The 19,183-nt window shown below is 35.9% G+C and overlaps 3 protein-coding genes across 5 annotated transcripts; 2 read left to right on the top strand and 1 right to left on the bottom strand.

Moving 5' to 3' along the window:
* Positions 1 to 21: 21 nt before the first annotated feature.
* Positions 22 to 962, bottom strand: LOC148167150 (NEDD8-conjugating enzyme UBE2F-like). Its single transcript, XM_088047661.1, has 3 exons — positions 547 to 962; positions 335 to 496; positions 22 to 288 (listed from the first exon to the last, which is right to left on the bottom strand). Exons 1-3 carry the CDS (start codon positions 802 to 804, stop codon positions 172 to 174), a joined length of 537 nt encoding a protein of 178 aa, XP_087903787.1. The 5' UTR covers positions 805 to 962; the 3' UTR covers positions 22 to 171.
* A 1,553-nt stretch (positions 963 to 2,515) lies between these two features.
* Positions 2,516 to 3,044, top strand: LOC148167149 (uncharacterized). Its single transcript, XM_088046889.1, has 3 exons — positions 2,516 to 2,601; positions 2,655 to 2,900; positions 2,945 to 3,044. Exons 1-3 carry the CDS (start codon positions 2,516 to 2,518, stop codon positions 3,042 to 3,044), a joined length of 432 nt encoding a protein of 143 aa, XP_087903015.1.
* Positions 3,045 to 4,084: 1,040 nt separating this feature from the next.
* On the top strand, positions 4,085 to 17,806 carry LOC148167148 (ras-specific guanine nucleotide-releasing factor 1-like). 3 transcript variants are annotated; one of them, XM_088047198.1, is made up of 22 exons: positions 4,085 to 4,163; positions 4,681 to 4,859; positions 6,011 to 6,142; positions 10,976 to 11,082; positions 12,322 to 12,469; positions 13,138 to 13,815; positions 13,872 to 13,997; positions 14,055 to 14,281; positions 14,329 to 14,429; positions 14,471 to 14,604; positions 14,675 to 14,942; positions 15,147 to 15,479; positions 15,527 to 15,721; positions 15,767 to 16,009; positions 16,058 to 16,152; positions 16,198 to 16,334; positions 16,383 to 16,583; positions 16,628 to 16,832; positions 16,878 to 16,975; positions 17,025 to 17,307; positions 17,352 to 17,549; positions 17,600 to 17,806. In XM_088047198.1, the coding sequence occupies exons 2-22, from the start codon at positions 4,701 to 4,703 to the stop codon at positions 17,804 to 17,806; spliced, it is 4,275 nt and encodes a 1,424-aa protein (XP_087903324.1). In that variant the 5' UTR covers positions 4,085 to 4,163; positions 4,681 to 4,700. The 3 variants fall into 3 exon arrangements, with proteins under 3 accessions (XP_087903324.1, XP_087903323.1, XP_087903322.1); XM_088047197.1 differs by having other exon boundaries at positions 16,055 to 16,152; XM_088047196.1 differs by having other exon boundaries at positions 14,477 to 14,604; positions 15,767 to 16,152.
* The last annotated feature ends 1,377 nt before the right edge of the window (positions 17,807 to 19,183 follow it).

The following is a 19,183-nucleotide window of genomic DNA, read 5'->3' as shown; positions in this document are numbered from 1 at the left end:
ACTGTTTTTTATCCTTTCAAATAAATATCTAAATAATATATTTTAATGGTATAAAGTGTACACTTAATTATATAAATATAATTGCAGGGAGTTGGAACTCCACAGTATTTGTTATAAATTGAGTAAGTGACCACTGGAAAAGCTTGGAAACGAATTGAATTCTACATTAATTTAATCTTTTGCATAGAGCATAACATACTCATTGACTTTCATTCTAAATTCTTCTTTTGAATTCCTATACATGTCTGAGGCTTCTATATTTAAGGGATCGTCAAAATTTAGAAGATCCTAAAAGAAACAATGAGATTGGAAAGTGAAATTCTGACCATCTCACCGTAAATAACGCGTGGAGACCCCACACAACATCATTTAATCTTCTTATAGGAGACCATCCAAGTCCATCCATACTGTGTTGTCTAAGTAGTGATAAACAAACTTCTCCTACTTCTGTGATGTTTGGGTGCCACAAGCGTGTAAGGCATTTTACAACAGGAGGCTAAAACCACAAAATTAATCCCTCAAAACACATTTAGAGAAAATACATACAACCATGTTATATTCTTCTGTGACATTTATAGCAAACCTAAACGTTCCACCTTCCCAAAACCCTTCTGTTGGTTCCACGGTTAATATAAACTTGCTCAGATCATTCTCATTTTCATAAAATACTGAGCAATTACTTGGCAATAGCTGAGCCATTTCTTGGGACTCTTTTATCAACAATTTATCCCTGATTGAAATTCTATTAACGGTGGACGAACGGTCATCTTGTTGCTTTTTCAGACGTTGGGAGAGGGTAATCATCGTTCTACAACACTAATTTCTAGATTATAACAGCAGTCATCGCATTGTTTATATTTTAAGTTTTATGAGATATGGATTTTGAGGTTAGGTAGATGTCTGTTGTGCTGATTCTGATTGGCTGCATGGTTTGACGTACATGACAAGAATGATACGATGATTTATATGCAAAAAATTTTATCTCGAGGGCGCATTTATATCCATTCAAAAAGTTGATAACGCAGAATTGTCTTCATCCAGTTCCTAGTAAAACAAAATAAAAAGTGGAGTTAAATGTATTAATCATTTTATCGTTTTATGTTGCGTTGATCTAGTCTTATCAAAACAAAAATCGCGTTTCAACACGTTTTGTAAGCTGATAAGTGCCTTTTCAAAAAGTCCACTGTTTTGTATACTTAAAAAAGCACAAAAAAGCAAACATTCGTAACTCGAGCACTGACTCATTCGCCCATTCAACAATCGTGTTGAAAAACAATGCTTTATATCGCAATTTCGATAACATGAGTCTTAGGTGAAACTCGTTCTTTGTTTAATTTTTTCAACAGACTACATAACGTCTCCAAATTTTTGTATCTAAAAATACGGCTCGTAAAAATTCTTCTTGAATTACTTTTATTATTTATTAAAATACATTTTTCTTTTTGGCTGTTTTTTCCACAGGCGCAGAAATTCGTTCTTTTTTTAATTTTTTGAGTAGACTACATAACGTCTCCAAATTTTTGTATAGTATAAAAATACTGCTTGCAAAAATTAATTTTAATTATTTATTAAGATACATTTTTTTTGGCTGTTTTTTCCACACGCCGAGAATTTTTTCTGATAATATTTTCCCGTTGCTGGCAAACTACTACAAATTTTTAAAAGCCCATTTGTTCCCCGTTTTTTCGCAGATAATTTGTCATTCATAAATCTCCGAATTTCTGCATGTCCTGAGCATCTTATTGTTTATTTCAGGACAATACTTTTGTCCTTTGGGTGTGGCCCAAACTAAGCTGAATGTTTTTAGGAACGTGATTTTTTCCTGCTGTTTTTTCCACACGTCGATTATACAAGATAATTTAGTATTTTCATTTGGGTTCTATTCTATTTTTATTTATCTTTTCCTATTATATTTTCCCTTGGTCCTATGCTCATAAAACGGGTAATTTTACATTGTCATTAAGATCTCCGAATTGTTGCTTGTCTTGAGCGTTTTGTTTATTCAAGAATGGTACTTTTATCCTTTGGGTGTGGCTCAAACTAGACCGAATGTTTTCAGGAACGTAATTTTTTTCACGCACGACAATTTTTATTTGGATCTCCACAGTTTTGTTTTATTTTTACAATTATATGTTTATGCCGATGAGCCACTACAAGTTTTTAGAAACGTTTTTTTTCTACCGTTTTTTTGCCCACCGATAAGAGCAGATAATCTTGCACTGTCATTAAAATCTCCGAATCTTTGCAGGTCTTGTTGTTTTTCGAGAATGGATCTTTCGTCCTTTGGGTGTGGCTCAAACTAGACCGAACGTTTTTAGAAACGCAAATTTTTCTTGCTGTTTTTTCCATATTCCGATAAATCTTCCGCAGAAAAATGGCCACACTAGCTTGGTATGCCACCTGCTGATTACAAGGAATCAGTTATTCAACGCCTCTTTATCGTCGTACACCAAGCAGGCCTATATAACAAGTCGCACTTCATCAGTCGTCATCAGTTTGAAACAACACATCGAAAATGGGCTCTCAAATCTCAAGTTTCTTCGACACCCCCTTCGACGCCGAGCTCAACCAAATCAAAGCATGTCTTGCTCAATTACTCCAGTAAGCATTCCTCTAACAACTTTAAGAATGTTTTCTAATTTTTTTGAATTTAGTCAGCTGACTCCTGAAGAACTGCTCATCTTCGCCGTCGAAGACAAGGAAGTCTACGATATCTGCAAATCCAACGCGCATCTGAGGCAAATGTGCATTGTGGCAGCTGTGAGAAAATATCATACCGAAAAGTTCTTTTACGCAGAGGTCCACAATCGCACTGCGGATTATATGGTAATGTTGGACCAACTGGTGAAGATTCAGGACGAATACGACATGCAGGAGTTTACGAGAAAGTCTCTGATCCCGTGCTTCCCGTGGTTTTTGTGCCCAAAACAGGATCGTATTGGAGATGCGATCAAAAATGGGCACCACAAGTACCAGTGAAAACAGATAAGCCCATGAAATATTTTATAATATTTTCCGTAGAGATTATATTTTATATTCCATGATGATATTTTTTATATAACCAGGGTCAACATATTTTCTATGTATTTTGGGTATTAATATATTGTTCAAATATGCAGAATTTGGTTTTTCTTCTCTCTTCCGTACGACAGAAAAAAGAAATGAAAAGCAGAGGTTAAAAAATTCATACTAAAATTTTACTCGAAAAAAAAGATCTTTCTTAGCGATTCGCGCGTGGATCGCTTTCCTTCATCAAATTAATTTAAGTTTAGAACAAAAATACGGTTGTATTTGGGCTCTTTTTATTCAAACGACGAATAAGGAAAATTGAAAACATTTCTCAAATTAAATTTCCTCTACAATTGAGCCTTCTAAGAAAATAAAGATAAATACGGAGAAGGTCGAGTAAAGGTTTCGTAGAAGACGAAAAACATTTCTTAATACATTATTAACAGCTAGTTAACAAAAGGCAACAAAAATATTGACGAACACTGCTTCGCAGGCAAACAAAACCGTAATTTAATTAATGAAGGTAAGTCATTCATCCAATATATGAATAATTTATTACAGTAGCAAGTGAGCGGAAAATGTAAAAATCGATTTTTTTAAAAATGAGGAAATTCTTTGTGGGCGCTAAAACGAATTTGACACAATTTCGCCGGAATTACATTATAGAAACTGACGCTGCGGTCTATGATTTCAGACCGGCCTGCTGGAGACTGGAGAGATAAGACTAAAAGCTTTGCGACAATATGATTTCGGTGCATTAGTTGCGAAAGTTTTTCTTCTAGCTTTCACTGCAGTCTATATATCTTTATTTTCCGAGAAAAGTTGCAGTTTATGGTGGAAGCTCTGGCTTCTGACCATTAAAACTCATCAATTTATTATAAGACAAGCTCGGAGTTGAATCAAGCTTTAGGGGAACAAAGAGCTTGTTGGAAAATATAGTTGCACTACTTGTTGCTGTAATTTGGAATGTTTTAAGGTGGACCTCAGTATATCGATCTTATTTTCATGAGTTGTACGTGCAACAAGTACGCTTGCGCAATGAGGAAGTTGTTTTCCCAACTGAATCTTGAAAATTGTCCAGTTTTCCACAGTCTCGTCTGTGTAGCGTGTTGATGTTACCCATCTTTGAGAGAAAATTTTCGTCACATAAACATGTAAGAAGATTGAATTATTTAAGCATGACGCAAACGAATACTGAATTTCTACTTTATTTTGAATTTGGAAGAAGTTTTCATTCATGGATTGTTGATTTAGTCCGAAATTTGGCCGCTTAAAAATGTTTTTGTTCAATTAAATGTAGATCAGCGGTGAACACATTCAACTGAATTTTTAATCGAGCTTTGCGTAAAAATAACTCAATTTTCCAGCAATTTCACTTAATTTATCGATTTGAAATATATGTTCAATTGCCGTTTTACTGCCGAATTTCAAATTCGGCGTTGCGGAGAATTAGCGAAATGAAGGACTTGTGTTTATGGCTCTTGAAAACTCTATTATTAATCATCATAATTTAATTGTGTTGAAACTTTTTGGGTGAAAGTCGGAGAACTTCATAATTAATTTAGTGAATACAGCTTTCATAGTTCATAATTAGGAAAATTGATATTTTCCGCTAAAGAATGTGGCTTTATCGCCTCTGCTTTTGTAACTTGGGATGTATTTTTTCTACAGGAGTACAAAATCTTGAAAAGATGTTGAGTCCGAAGATGCAAAGAACCATTCGCGTGAATGAAAATCAGTTGATAATGTTATCAGAAAGAGCTCACTATGACCACTCACAAGCTGGGTATTTACATAAAAGATCAGCAGACAGCAGTAAATGGCAACTACGGTGGTTCGTCCTGTACCAGGTAAGAAATTGTCATTGGGAGTCTCGACCATTTTTACGCATTTTTAGAAAAAAATTCCCATCGATACCAATCTAACGTAAATAATCTACCAATTTTGCTTACGTCCACGTCAACGTTATTCTACAAAACTAATTAGTCCTTGAACTATTGATTGATTATTACTAGAAAAGCGGTATTAACGGATAGATTATACAAATTTAGCTACTACTTCAATTTATTACGTACTGTTAAAATTTGGGTTAAACCACACTACAGTAATCAAAAATATGTCGTCTGTGGATTTATCTGTCATGAAAGAAACGGATTATTCTTTAAAAGTTAAATGTACGTTTCAGCAGCTTTAGATTATTTCTCGTCGTCTAAACAAAAGTATCAACAAATTGTGAAACTTTTAAACGTTAATAATCCCCAATGAGTTGCTTGAAACGTATTTTACCAGATCTGGAAACAATGATAGAAAGTCCATTTAAACCAGAGCACACGAATGAATTTAACCAGCTTAAGTAGTGAAACTGCGATTTATACCGGCTTTGCTGGAACCTCATTATTGGAGATAATTACTTTTGTAGGATTGTATAAATAAGCTCTATTGCGAGACGAGTCTTTCTGCATGATAAAACCCACGTTTAAAACAAATTTTCATCTCAACTAATGTTGAATTTTTCAAACCAAACAATTACAAATCTGAAATAAAACGTTCAGAATTTATTTATTTGCCTGGGGATCTAAACTATTTATAATGTATTAAGGATGAAATTGTGGAAGGTCAAAACACGTCAATACTCCTAATTTCACATTTCTGGGTCAGAATAAACTTTGACACACTTTTATAACTCGAAATTTTACCATCGGCAAAAATGGTGGATGCGCCGGTCATTTTAATCCCTCTATTTTTGAAAAACGAAAATGAAACCTAAACATCTGCAGTATCTGGAATCGATGATGCATCATTCATGTAGTAAATACTCTAACTAACTTTTCAATTAGCGAGCGAATAATTAGGACAAAGGGCTTGATTGACAGCCCATAAACCTTTATTAACAATACATTAGTGGCAAATTTCGTCTCAGCATCAAAGTTCCCAGCCCTTGAGCGTATTTGCCGGATATTTGTGGAGAAAAATAGTATTTGTACGATTGTTTTTTTCCAAGAATCTCCTGTTTTACTACGATTCCGAGAATTGTCATCGACCTAGCGGAGTTCTGCTTTTGGAAGGATGTTACTGCGAACGTCTCATCACGACTGGAAGCGCATCGAAGAGCAAAGATGGCTCCGAAAAACAGGTCAGTCGAAAAATTTTAATATTTTATCAATAACCGCCGTTCTCTTGACACTAATTTCGGGCACGCAACAAATCATTAATTTCCATTTTTCACTTTGCCACCGTATCGAGTAGAGAGGAAAAAAATACAGATTATTAGATCTAGGTCTTCTTTTATTCTCCCAGGAGCGTGCGTCAAAGTTCGCGTCTTTGAAATTTCTGGGAGCTTTTATTGTTAGAGTGTATCTGAGCTGAATTGCAGAAAACTTTGATACACAATATACTTATCGGTAATAAAATATTAACGCGGAAACTTTTTTTTCGTCGTGAAAGTCAATGGGACTTTCAGAAACTCCATATAATTACACTCCCAGCTGTGAAAGCACTCTTTTGCATTTTGATCGGATTGCTTTGAGATCCTTTTTATTCGTCGATACAAGTTGATCATAGTGAGAAAAGGTTTGCCGCCTGTACACTCGATTCAAGACATGTCGAGGCGCAATAAAAGCACGCGAAAAATTCATTTGGAAATATGAGAATTTAAAGGACTTTTCATTAAGTTTAAGATATTGAACTTTATTAAAAGTTGGTGTTATTGAAATTCAAATTAAAATTCCGTTTATGAGACGGTAAACCAAGACACGGTCTTTGTTAGATCTGCAAAGAAACAGACACTAATTTGACAACGAGTCGGCAACCTTGACGATAGATCAATTCTTATTAAATATTCAGCATATTTTCGGTAGTTCGTAGATACGAATCTAAAAATAATCACCACGGATCCGTGATCTAATTTCAAATCATCAAAAAGACGCAGCAACCAATTAGTAGGAAAATAAATATATGCACGTTGGACTAAACTCGATCTGCAAATATTTTGCTGCTTTTCTGAGACATAAATAGAACCGAAAATAAAAGTTTAGTTTCAAAACAAACGAAATCTGTTAAAATTCCCAGTTTGTCCACAAACAGATATTTAGATCGTTTTACTATTTAATGTAACCCTATGCATGTTGTAAATAAACTTCAAAGTCACGCGTTTGGAAATCCCTGCCTGCAAATTTTTCGGTGGCTAAAAATGGTGGATGCGCCCGCCTAAAATAATATTATTGATCTTCGATATTTTCAGACCGGTTTTATCATCAAAGGATGATTGTATTTTTTTGACGAAGTTTTAGCGTTTTGGGTTTTCCATCAAATACAAGGCAATGCGTCGCGAGAAAAAAATCCGAAAGTCGTCTCGCGTTTCTTCTTTGATTCGAGCAGCAAGCGTGATGAGACATTTTAATTTTTTTGTTCTTCTTTCTAACAAATCTTTGGTCACACCTTGTTACTACTGTTGTCCACAAAAAACGTGTAACATGCCCCTCCTTCATGATTAAATATTCAGCGTTGATAAGAAATATCCGGTTAGTAAAACATTAAATATTTTCAACAATGCAGGCGAATATCGTCATTACTGATAGGAAAACTAATCTTTGAAACTTCCAAGGAATTTTTGATTTTTCCAGGTCTGTTGGGCTTCTCAAATTCAAAAATGTCATTTCAAGGTTACTCACTTTTTACGCTGGGGTATTTTACAGTGTATGCTAATTAACCATGCTAGAAATTATTGACACGCAACTTTATGATTTCATTTACATGGATGCAAAGCCCCACAAAAATAAATTCAGAATTTTCTTTGAAAATCACTGGAGATATGATCAAGAAGTTGATTTTCATCAGTTTTGTGCTGACACGTCTTCAAGAGTAAATGTAATATGCTCTTTCCGTGTTTTTGGGGTAAGTCTGTTGAAGTGATGGGTTGGTTTTTCCGCTGCTGTATCAAATCCTTCTTCTGTCAACGTAAAGATTAAGACTTGTTTTTTGGCTGCTTACAAGTCGATAAAAGACAACTATAACAAAATGATGTTCTCTCGTTTGGCTCTTTTATTGTGCATACAAAATATGGGAAACAGTGTGAGTGCTGTAATTTCATGTTAATGCATGCAATGAAATACATTTTGTACCACGGTAAGCCACACCGAGTTAATTAAACGAATTCTTTCTTATAAACATTTGATATTGTTGCCGGTGAAGAAATATCGTTATACAATTACTTCGCAAGAAAGATAACACGAAAATAATTGCGATTTTCTTATTGTCCTTCAAAGTTTAGCACACTTTCAGCTTCTTCGCATCAAATTAAAACTCCAAAATTTATTTTAATAAATAAAACGTTTCAACGTTATTAAAACATTTTGTTGAGCTGTGTACAATTGATTTTTTCTGGCATGTTTAATGAAATGCTACATTTCAGAACTAAGCTTGTGTTAATTGACTTCGGTTTCTTTTATTCTTCGTTTGGTAAACAACTGACAGATACTGACAGGCTGATTTACTTTACTTAAGATATTGGACTTTCTCAAGCGAAATTAAAACTGCGCCAACCATTTTTCGTCGGAAATAAATCATCAGTAAGGAATGACAGTGCTTTATCATGCCCATGAAATGCCATGAAATAATGACTAACGCACAAATGTGTTCTGGAATAATTTTATCAAATGTTACGCATTCCATGTTGAGATTTTGAATGCAAATTTCATTAAATTTAATATTATGTACATGCAGCTTTTGTGAGTTTATTAAATATTATTAATTAATTTATCCTGCTGCAATTTGAATGGTCTGTTTTCCAATTTGAAAACGATAAAACCTACATTAAATACAAAACTCAATTTTTTATAAATTCCATCTCAATTGCAGTGTCGAGAATATTCCGCGAGAAATATTTTTTTCCGGGCCATTAAAAGCTTATTTCAGTCTGAGCCTGGAAAAGATACGTTGCGTATCTTCCAAGATAAAATCACTGAAATTAAAATTCCAAATATCAATTTCTTTTCACGTCTGACAAAAAATGAGACTAACAAACACTTTCAGCTATATTTTTAGGTCTTGAGCCGCAACATTTTTACTGCAATATAAATTGGTAAAAATTCCTAATTCGCTTCGAAATTCCTGCTGAAAGATTCATGGACGTTTAACACGTCGTTTTAAAAATATCGAGCTTTAAAGTAGTTTCCGAAAGCAGAAATCGTAGCCTCTGATGAATTTCCTCCTTATCCTGAATATCGAAGTCGATAAATAAATAAACCAGAGATCGTATTAGAGGACACTTAAATTTAAATGTATAATTTGTTGTTGTTAAAACTGTCTTAAAATAACATTTTATTCTACTAATTAGCGAGAGCTCGTTGCTTTTCTGTATTTACAAGTTCTGATCGCTGAAGGTGCACAATACAAATACGATTCTATTGTCTCAATATCACTTGTTTTGTCAAAATAATTAGCAAATTGTGGAGTATGTGGGAGGTTGAATCGATTTAATTGCTGTGTTATTCGGAACGAATCTAATCTATTAATTTGGTCCAGAATATCCCCAATTGTTTCCGAGTCGCAATAAAATAAAACCTTGAAATTTTAATACGTTTTTTAATCACCCTGTATTGTTATTTAACGAGTCACTGGGTTATGACACGTTGCGCCAACCAAAATCCAATTCGTGGATGTCTATACTAAAATTACGTAGTTTAACTCGAATTATTCCGGACTACTGATTGGAAAATCTCTTTGCTTTTTCCACTATAACGCCACATTTCGTGTTGAAGTGTCAATCGCAGCTCGGAAGAGAAAGTGTTTAACAATTAATTATTGTTGAACACTTATTTTAATTGAAATTTGCCAAATTAGTTGAATTTTGAAACCGCAGTTGTGGTGGAGTGTAAAGCTCTCACACATTTTCGTTAAATTAACGCGAATTAACGTCAAATAAATTGCAAAACAACAATTTGGAAATGACATTTGATTCCTCATGCAACTGAAGATCAAAGATCGGAAACTCCGATCAAAGCTTATTAACGTTATATAAGCGGAGGAATATTATTTGCATGTAATACCGCAGATGATAAAAGCTCACTCTGTAAAAACTATTTTGTGCTCCGACGCGTAAAAAGCTTAAAAACGAACAAAAAATAGTGTTGAGTTGAACATCAAGCTTTTGATGCTAAAACTTGAAAATATTGGAGATTTTTTTCAAATAAACCGTGTTCGCTGGAGGAAAACTTTGAACTATTACCTTTCACCGATCGATAATTATGGGTAATTACCGATTGATTATTTGATAGTAAACTATTATAGCATGCATAATTAAATAGTAATCAGCGGCCTAGCTTAGCTTACATGGCCGTGATGCGGATGCTGAGTGGGATCGATACTGAGCTAAAAATAATATAACCTGGTACTGGTATTCTACTCTTCTTATCCCTTCGCTTTTTCTTTTTCTCTACCATGCACAATGCAGCCGCCCAAGAAAGGACCCAAAAGGGTTTATTTTAAAAGGGTTTTAAAAAATTACATTACGGGAAATTTCCGAACATAGAAAGGTATTTTGTGTTAATTTCATGTTTTTCAGTTTGACGAAATTTAAATATTAGCGTCGGAAAATTCAAAATTGAGTCTGATGAAGGGAAATATTATAATACGTGAAATGAATTCATCGGACTCTGCCCGATATTAATATCAATATTTATCGATTCGCATTAAAGTATGCATCAACTATCAACGTAATCCGAGAAGTATTAAATGGCGATGTTAAATTATCACTAAAAATAAATCTTGAGAACCTGAGTGTTTACGCGGTGATGTAAAGTATTAAATTACGTACTAAAACTCATGTCAACAACTAACGCTTAAAAGACTAAAGCTTCTATAATCACTTGAGAAAGACAACCGGAAACCGGACGCTCACAACGATATCACCTGCCGTCACTTTTGACCAATTTTGGACAATCACAGTCATAATTTGAAATTGTTTCAGTACTGCTTTGCTATATCGTACAGACGAGAGAATATTCGTCAATATGAACTCAGAGCTTTGAACGAAATGGACTGTAAAAACTGGATCGAAGCCATTCGAGACGCAAGGTAAGTTTTGCTCATAAATAAAACTCATTTTAGCTTTATACAATTATTATAAAAAGCTTCATGTTCAAATTAGAAAGCTCTACAAAACATGTAGTTTCACCGTGTTTAAAAAGTAAAATCTAACTAAGCTCATAATTTATTACCGATCTGCTTGCATTCAACTTTTATTAGATCCCATGTGAAACAAGGGTGATAAAAGAATTGTTTCGCAGCGGGAAATTCAGAGTCAGACTTGTCGCAAAATACCGTTCAGATTCAAGTATGATCGAGAGTTATTTATTTTTCACCAAACTTTGTCACAATTCATGAAAAACATTTGTTATGGTTTGCCAGTATTGTATCTTTCGGCATTCACTGCTGTAATTATTGAATGAGCTCTGTTCACAGAACTGCGAGCAGCTGAAAGTTTCAAACATATTTGATTTTTGTACAATGGTTGAACACGCTGTGTTGAAAACTTGTAAAGTGCCGTTTTCAATAAATTTGTTTTTGTGATCGATACTGGAATTAAAGTTTCCACCAGTTTTATTGGGTTCCTGACAGGTATTTAAAGATCACCTGCATGTGCTGAGTTTTCCGGGTATTTTAGGCTGTGGATCTTCAAAGGAGTCAGGATAAAGCCGATTCTTTGATACCTGTTTCTGACGTCTCGAGATTTATAAAACAAATTTATTTTGGTTGGAGGACTACTTGACCCAAATCGGATTTAATTTTTATTGTAAATTTATTTGTTGTGCATTTCGCAAGGCAGGAAGTAACTCAGGGCGAAATGACCTTTCATTTCCAAACTGAGACTGAAATTCAAAACGATTATTAATTGGCATCATTTTGCATTTTATTGAGCTTTCCATTCATTTCCCCGGGGTAATAAAATTTTATCCTGGTAAAATTAGGGGACTGTTTTTACCACGTGAAATAAGTTCACTTTCCGACAAATAACATTCGCATTGACGTGATTTGTTCTTTGAGACTGCACTAAATTTAACTTTAGCGATGCATCACCGACTTCTTTTATTTCGTTCCGGGTCACAATATCCGGGATTCGATAAGAACCGAGAGCTAATCTTATGCCTTGTTTCATCATTTTGCCAAGTTGGTAAATTAAGTTCACCACAAGCGTCGCTGATGGTAACGACATTAAACAAATTTAAAGTGGGATTTTCTTTTGGTGGAAATTTTTTAAAAACAATTTCCTGACACGCTTACCACTCTATGTCTCAACAAAATTTCTTTTTGCAGCTTCAATAAGTTGTTGTTACAAAAAGAAGAGCTCGAACAGAAACATCTTCACTTACTGCAAATCGTCGAATCTGAAAAGACAGCGAAATGGCAATATACACAGCAGTGCGAGGAGCTTGCGTCGGAAATAAAAAAGCTCCGTGCCGAGGTAATATATTGCTATATCTGCACAAAATTTAAAATGACGGCATTACTTTTAAAATAGTTACAGCTAAATAATGTACGAGCGCCGTAAAACCATAAATACAGGGTGTTTTTTACTTCGTTAGTTTTAAGCATCACTCTGTAACTTTATGTTCGGTTTGTTCTAAACACAAATAATAACTTCACGACTTGTTGGTGTTGGTGATATTTACGAAGCTACAACTTATATTGCTAAGTTAATAGTAAAGTCAAAGAAAATGAAAATTTTAATTATATTCTAGCTAGTTTGCACAACTCGTCAGACTAGGCAAAAGTGCCTCCAAGCGGCAAATCTTCATTTTGAAATAGAAGCATAACAAACTAGAATAGACACCTCAGATTGAAATTCGAGCTTCCAGTCGATCGAACGTCGTTAATAATTAACGCTCGATTTTCGTGTCGGTGAACAGAACTACTTGAGGGATTTACAGCTTTGTCGCTGCTTTAGACTTAATCAAAATTCTCGATTGTGTGCATTTTTCCCGTGGAAATTCTCCGGAAAATTGTACGTTACATCAGCTCGTACAGTGAGTCATTTGGGAAATAAAAGCGCGCTCCCATCGAATATTAGGTTGTTAAGTTTGGTACTTTGAGAAGTACAATATTTGAATAAATCCTATTTTATCCATGTAGTTGTTTGCTTTGAAAAAAGAATGGAAACCGGTCCCAGCTCACCAATCGACAAGTAGTTTAACGTCGAATCAGGGAACATCCACATCGACTGTTTCTGGTCCGTTTGCTCACGTCGAACAAGATTCCATAGAGTTGCGAAAAATCAAGAAAGTTCAAAGTTTTTTCCGCGGATGGCTCTGTCGCAGAAGGTGGAAACAAATCGTGGAACAGTATATAAAATCGCCGCATGCTGAAAGTATGAGGAAGAGGAATAGCTTGGTCTTTCGGATGGTCGAAGCTGAAGAGGAATACATGGAACAGATGGAAGTTCTGGTGTCTTGTTTTTTGAGACCTTTTAAGATGGCCGCGTCGTCGAAGAAACCACCGTGTTCTCACGAAGATGTAAATTCAATCTTTTTGAACAGCGAAACGGTGCTGTTTTTACACCAAATTTTTCTCAAAGGGTTAACATCAAGACTCGAAAGCTGGCCTACCTTAGTTTTAGGAGATCTCTTTTCCATGTTGCTTCCGATGTTGAGTATCTATCAAGAGTATGTAAGAAACCACCATTACTCTCTTCAAGTGCTCACTGAATGTAAACAGTCCCCGCAATTCTCGGCTTTGCTTAAACGCCTCGAGAGTAAACCTGCGTGCCACGGAAGATCCTTAGAGACCTTCCTTACATATCCTATGCATCAGGTAACTTAATTAAGGAATTAGGATAGCTTTACACAATCGTGGCATTCATATTTTAGGTGCCGAGGTACATTATCACCCTCCACGAATTGTTGGCTCATACTCCACATGACCACGTTGAAAGGAAAAGCCTACAGAATGCCAGACAACAACTCGAGGACCTATCACGACAAATGCACGACGAAGTAATTTACTACAGTCAGAGTTTTCTGGAGTTTTCCAACAGTAACACCCAATTTTAGGTTTCGGAGACGGAAAACCTACGAAAAAACCTAGCCGTGGAACGCATGGTTGTCGAGGGCTGCGATATCCTCCTTGACGTCAACCAAGTTTTCGTGAGACAGGGAAGCTTAATCCAGCTACCAACTGAAAAACACAGAAGTTCGAGAAGTAAACTGAACTTCAAAAGTGAAAAAGAATGCCTTCGACAGTGTTTCTTGTTTTCCAATCATCTCATCATTGCCACAAGGTTAACACGTTTGAGTGTCTTTTCCGTTAATACTAACAAAATTTTAGAACTTCAAGCGGAAAACTCCACTTAGTTCCAGACATCGGAAAAATCCCCCTCGCGGACGCTCTCTTGATCGAAGATCCAAGCGACAATCCGGAAGATGATGGTAGAACGAAACCTTCAGATGTCAAAAAAATTATTCTTAAGTTGCAGAATCCTCAGTTTGCTCGGTTTCTAGTCAATCCTCCGGAATCTCGGAAACTTCAGCGGCTAGTTGCGGTTTGCATAATAGAGATTTTAAAATTATCGTGGATTTAAAGAGCGGTTCACAACCAGGACAGGTTTGTAATAAATAGAGAAACTTGGAATTTGATGGTTTTTGTAACTTTTTATTTTTATGATACTTCTTAGGTGACTGTGCATCTGCTCGCTTCGACGATGCAGGAAAAAGCTGCATGGATTTCGGATATCAGCCAATGTTTGGATAATGTTCAATTTAACGATATGATACGACCGACGATGTCAGATAACTGTTCCATTACTCTTCCTCAATCGTTGAAGAATGATCCAAAACTATTTAAAGATGAGGCAGATATCCGGTTCAGTAGAACGATGAATTCATGTAAAGTTCCTCAAATAAGATATGCAACACCAGAACGCCTTCTTCAAAGATTAACTGGTAAATGAAAAAGGAAAATTTCTTGTGTTCTTAATTCGTTCAATGACTACTATAAAATCCATATAATCTGGGAATTTTTTTATCATTTGTTCCTATCTTGTAATGCATGATTACCCATTCCCTGATCAACTTTCTGCACAATCATTGAAGGTACATTACAATTCATCACGACAAGTGATGGATAAAAACAAGAGTTCTTTTCAGATTTAAGGTTCCTCTCCATAGACTTCTTAAATACATTCCTCCTTACATATCGCGTTTTTACCGACGGCGTAACTGTCCTGGAAGCTTTAAAGAAAGTGTTCTATAGCAGTGATCCTGAACCGCAAGGCTCTGTTATTTCTCTTGAAGTCTTCTCGAACAAAGACGAAAATACTTTGCAATTATTCGACGATCGCAGACGTAGTAGTTTTTCTCCACGTAGAACCAGTGGTGCTAGTTCTGTTTCGGGCTATGGCTCTGAAATGAGCGAACGAGACAGATCGCACAGCTACGACTCCCAAGGGCATAGACACTGGAAAGCAACTCTTCAGAAATGTAAGATTTTCCAGACACCCTCAATTTAATATCATAGCCACTTTCAGACGAAGAAGAAAGTCAAGAACAAACTCATCCAAAGATAATTAAACAAAGTCCAACGATACAAAAGGACTCGGTTTCACCTCCTATCCAGAAATCTATCTCCATCAGAGTCGAACAAAGCGAAACTCCGCAAGAAGACACTTGTCACCTGGCGATACCCAAAGTGGCTGCCTCCAGCAGTAGCGAAACCCTCACAGGTAACTTTCCCACTTATAATAATTAATAAATTCATGGTATTTTAGACGTAACAGTGTTGAGCGCGCCTTGTTCTCCAAGCAACCTCAGCTCGGTAACTCTTGTGGGGTCTTCGCCATCGGACACCAACGAAGGCGAAGCTACCACTTCACCTCACTCTCCGAAAAAGCCACCATCCCCAAAAAAAGAAACCACCAAAGAACCGTCTCTAACAACGCATCACAGGCCCTCCATCAAACACGAACCAGTAGAAAAGAAAGTTGAACGAGGAGTATCTGAAGATGCTGAAGGTGAGTTTCCATGCTCCCCCAATAACTCTAACTCTTGTCAAATAGAAGATATGACACTTTTCTTCAACACGATGCATCGCGCGTCGTGTAGTTCTTCACGGTCTGCCAGCATCTCAACTTCCACAACGAGTGCTGTTTTGCAGGTAAAACAAAGAGTTTCTGTGAACTAACTAAACAGTAACTCATAGAGCTACTACGGGTCGAGACGGTCGATGCAAGAAGGTGAAGTAACGTCCACTGCTCGGTCTAGTTTTCAACACGACTCGCCCCAGAAGCCAAGCAAAGCGGGGGTTGTTATTACGTCATTTCGACAATCAAAGAGGAGGTAAAACAGGTGGTAACAACGTCTGCAAAACTATTTCAGATTTTTTAGAAGTAGCACCTCTAGTGCAGCTGCTGCGTTCGCTATTGCAACTTCTGGTTCCAGTAATCCTAGAGATCTATCACCAAGTGCTCGTGGTGGTGATGGTCGAGGGAGCATGATGGACCAAGACGAGTTTGCAATGGAACGGAACAGATACAAGGAGAATGTCATTTCGACTGCTTGCACCATGAGGGTGCTCAACGTTTTAAGGTAGTAACCACCTAGATAGTGTTGGTTCAAATGGTGTTTTCTAGACATTGGATTTCTAAGCATGCCCAAGACTTTGAAAGCGACCTCCGATTAAAAAACCTGACAATCGAGTTTTTAGACGACATTATCTATAGCCCCAACTTGCTTCCTGCTGAGCACAAAGCGGCCGCTCAGCTACTGAGGTTGTTAACGAAAGAAGAATCAGAAAGCTCCAAAGTTGATATCTTCCAACTGATCACGGCACCCTCGGTGAGTCCTCATCGTAAACATTTCAAAAACTAAACGTGTTTCTAGACCCCCAGTAAAGAAAGCATCGAAACTCTGTCAGCGTTGGAAATAGCAGAGCAACTGACGTACATTGACCACCAAATCTTCATTTCGATCTCCAGCGAGTATGTAGAACAAATAATACAGCATAAAATAATTTTTGAAATGTCGTAGGGAATTCCTAGGTCAAGCGTGGATGAAAAACGACAAAAACAGTAGAGCCCCTCATATTCTCCTTATGACGAAACGTTTCAACGACGTCTCATGCTTGGTAGCTTCTGAAATTCTTCGCCGACCATCGCTAACAGCCAGAGTAGCGGCTATAGAAAAGTGGGCAGCGGTAGCTGACATTTCTAGGTGTCTTCACAACTTCAACGGTGTCCTCCAAATCTGTTCTGCGTTCACTAATAGCTCGGTTTTTCGGTTGAAAAAAACTTGGGATAAAGTGTCCAAAACAGTGAGTTTTTACAGGGTGTTGACTTATCTAACATATAATTACAGACTCGCCAGACGATTGAAAAGTTGCAAAACATCGTGTCTTCTGATGGCCGCTTTCGGTCGCTACGTGATGCCCTTCATAGGTGCGATCCGCCCTGTATACCATATCTAGGGCTTTATCTCACCGATTTGTCTTTTATCGAAGAAGGAACACCAAATTTTACTCAAGATGGTCTTTTAAATTTTTCTAAGATGAGAATGGTAAGTTTAGTGGTGGTTAAAAAAGTAGAAATGCAATGATGTGTTTGCAGATTGCTCACGTAATTCGAGAAATTCGTCACTTTCAGCAAACCCCTTATAAAATAGAGTTGATACGTAAAGTTTCTAATTACCTCTTAGATTCATCATTGTTGATGGATGATGAAGAGCTTTATAACACGTCTTTGGAAATTGAACCGCGAACATCTCGTCTAAGTGCTTCAGCTCTTGGACAGTTATCGTTATCCTCAAAATCTTAACTTTTAACAATCTGCAATCTTATGGACACGACAATCGATTTTTTCTCTAAGATTCTACAATCATCAAGTTATTTTATATCGATAGTCGCTTGAATAAAGTATACTATAATTAGTCAGTTACTGTTGTGTAAGTAACTGAGCATTGCAAAACAATCATGTACTTTACCCAAAGATTTCCCTAGGAAGTTAAACTTTGACTTAAGACTGCTAGCAGTAACGAGTAGATAGAGGAAGCCGCAAGAAACTGTCAAATTATCTCCAAGTGTCTTCATAGATACTATAGGCCTACATATCATGATTTTAATACATTCCAACTTCCTGGGGAAGAGGCGTTTTTAAGCAACTGATGAGGAAACAAATGATTGTTGTAGTGTAGTACATACAATGAATTCCCCAAAATTTATGTTGAGCAGACGATCAAAATCTCAAAAATGGTTCCATGCAGAAAACAATTTTTGGGATCGTGTCTGTATTGTCCAATAGTATCAAATGTGATAATAGTGTGCGAAATTATATCCACGTGTAGTATGTACAGTATTGTTGGCTTTTTGTTGTTACGATGCCCTCAGACTATTCATATCTCAATAACATATCTCATTTTACAAATATTTACGTATTACAAGCAACTATAGTGTTATTAAAAATGTCTTCTATTATTGTTCGACTACTGGTTATATAAATACCTACGTTTTTCACGTTGTTAAGTGGCATTTTGCCAAAATATAGACGTAATTAGTGTAATAAAAATTAAATAATGTGCCATCCTCTTTAAAGTAGATTACTGACTTTTTTTTCTGTGTCAATAGAACACAGCATAAGTTACCTTAGCTTAATGTCAGTAGAACGTACAGTTGATTATTTCACGTGTTAGTGCTCATTTTATGTCAATTGCATTGTCAGTAGTCAATTATATCGTTTCGTTCAATTTCACTCTCACAATTTTAAATCCTTGTTTCCAAGTAACACACGCATTTCAAAACAGACAATCTCAATCTTTATTCTTTGAGCACTTATTGTTTAACTGTTGTTCACGCATGTTTTCACAGGAATTCAGAGAATAGATACGCTTACTGTAATTTTTTACACAAGTTCTAGTTTTTATCATTAACTGTTTAAAACTGAAATTTACACGAACGCGAATCAAATTCAAGCGCAGAATTTTAAAAAAACAATCTGTTGAAAGATCTTGTTTTAATAACGACAAATTCTCTATTAAACTGTTTTTATTATAATGTTATGACTTTAAGATGTAAATAAATATAGATATATTTCTTTACAATCTCATTGTTCCATATAATATGTACTGTCAGGTTATTATGAATAAAATTTTTCATAGAATTGTCCCGTTTTTTCATTACGAAACTTAAACAAAAAAAA

The sequence above is a fragment of the Gnatocerus cornutus genome, chromosome 10, assembly GCF_029298725.1.
Source record: "Gnatocerus cornutus isolate USDA-ARS CGAHR chromosome 10, icGnaCorn1.1, whole genome shotgun sequence".
NCBI classification, from domain to species: domain Eukaryota; kingdom Metazoa; phylum Arthropoda; class Insecta; order Coleoptera; family Tenebrionidae; genus Gnatocerus; species Gnatocerus cornutus.
This window is presented reverse-complemented; position numbering and strand designations above follow the sequence as displayed.

Bases quoted from the DNA above. Each gene is read 5' to 3' on its own strand.
- LOC148167150 (XM_088047661.1), bottom strand. From the start codon at position 804: ATGATTACCCTCTCCCAACGTCTGAAAAAGCAACAAGATGACCGTTCG. The intron at 497-546 runs GTATGTATTTTC...TTGTGGTTTTAG, and splicing joins CAGAAGAATATAACATGGTT to CCTCCTGTTGTAAAATGCCT. The intron at 289-334 runs GTGAGATGGTCA...TGTTTCTTTTAG, and splicing joins GTCTCCACGCGTTATTTACG to GATCTTCTAAATTTTGACGA.
- LOC148167149 (XM_088046889.1), top strand. From the start codon at position 2,516: ATGGGCTCTCAAATCTCAAGTTTCTTCGACACCCCCTTCGACGCCGAG. The intron at 2,602-2,654 runs GTAAGCATTCCT...TTTTGAATTTAG, and splicing joins TGTCTTGCTCAATTACTCCA to TCAGCTGACTCCTGAAGAAC. The intron at 2,901-2,944 runs GTGCTTCCCGTG...ATCGTATTGGAG, and splicing joins ACGAGAAAGTCTCTGATCCC to ATGCGATCAAAAATGGGCAC.
- LOC148167148 (XM_088047196.1), top strand. From the start codon at position 4,701: ATGTTGAGTCCGAAGATGCAAAGAACCATTCGCGTGAATGAAAATCAG. The intron at 14,943-15,146 runs GTAAATGAAAAA...AGTTCTTTTCAG, and splicing joins CCTTCTTCAAAGATTAACTG to ATTTAAGGTTCCTCTCCATA. The intron at 17,308-17,351 runs GTGAGTTTTTAC...ATATAATTACAG, and splicing joins GGGATAAAGTGTCCAAAACA to ACTCGCCAGACGATTGAAAA.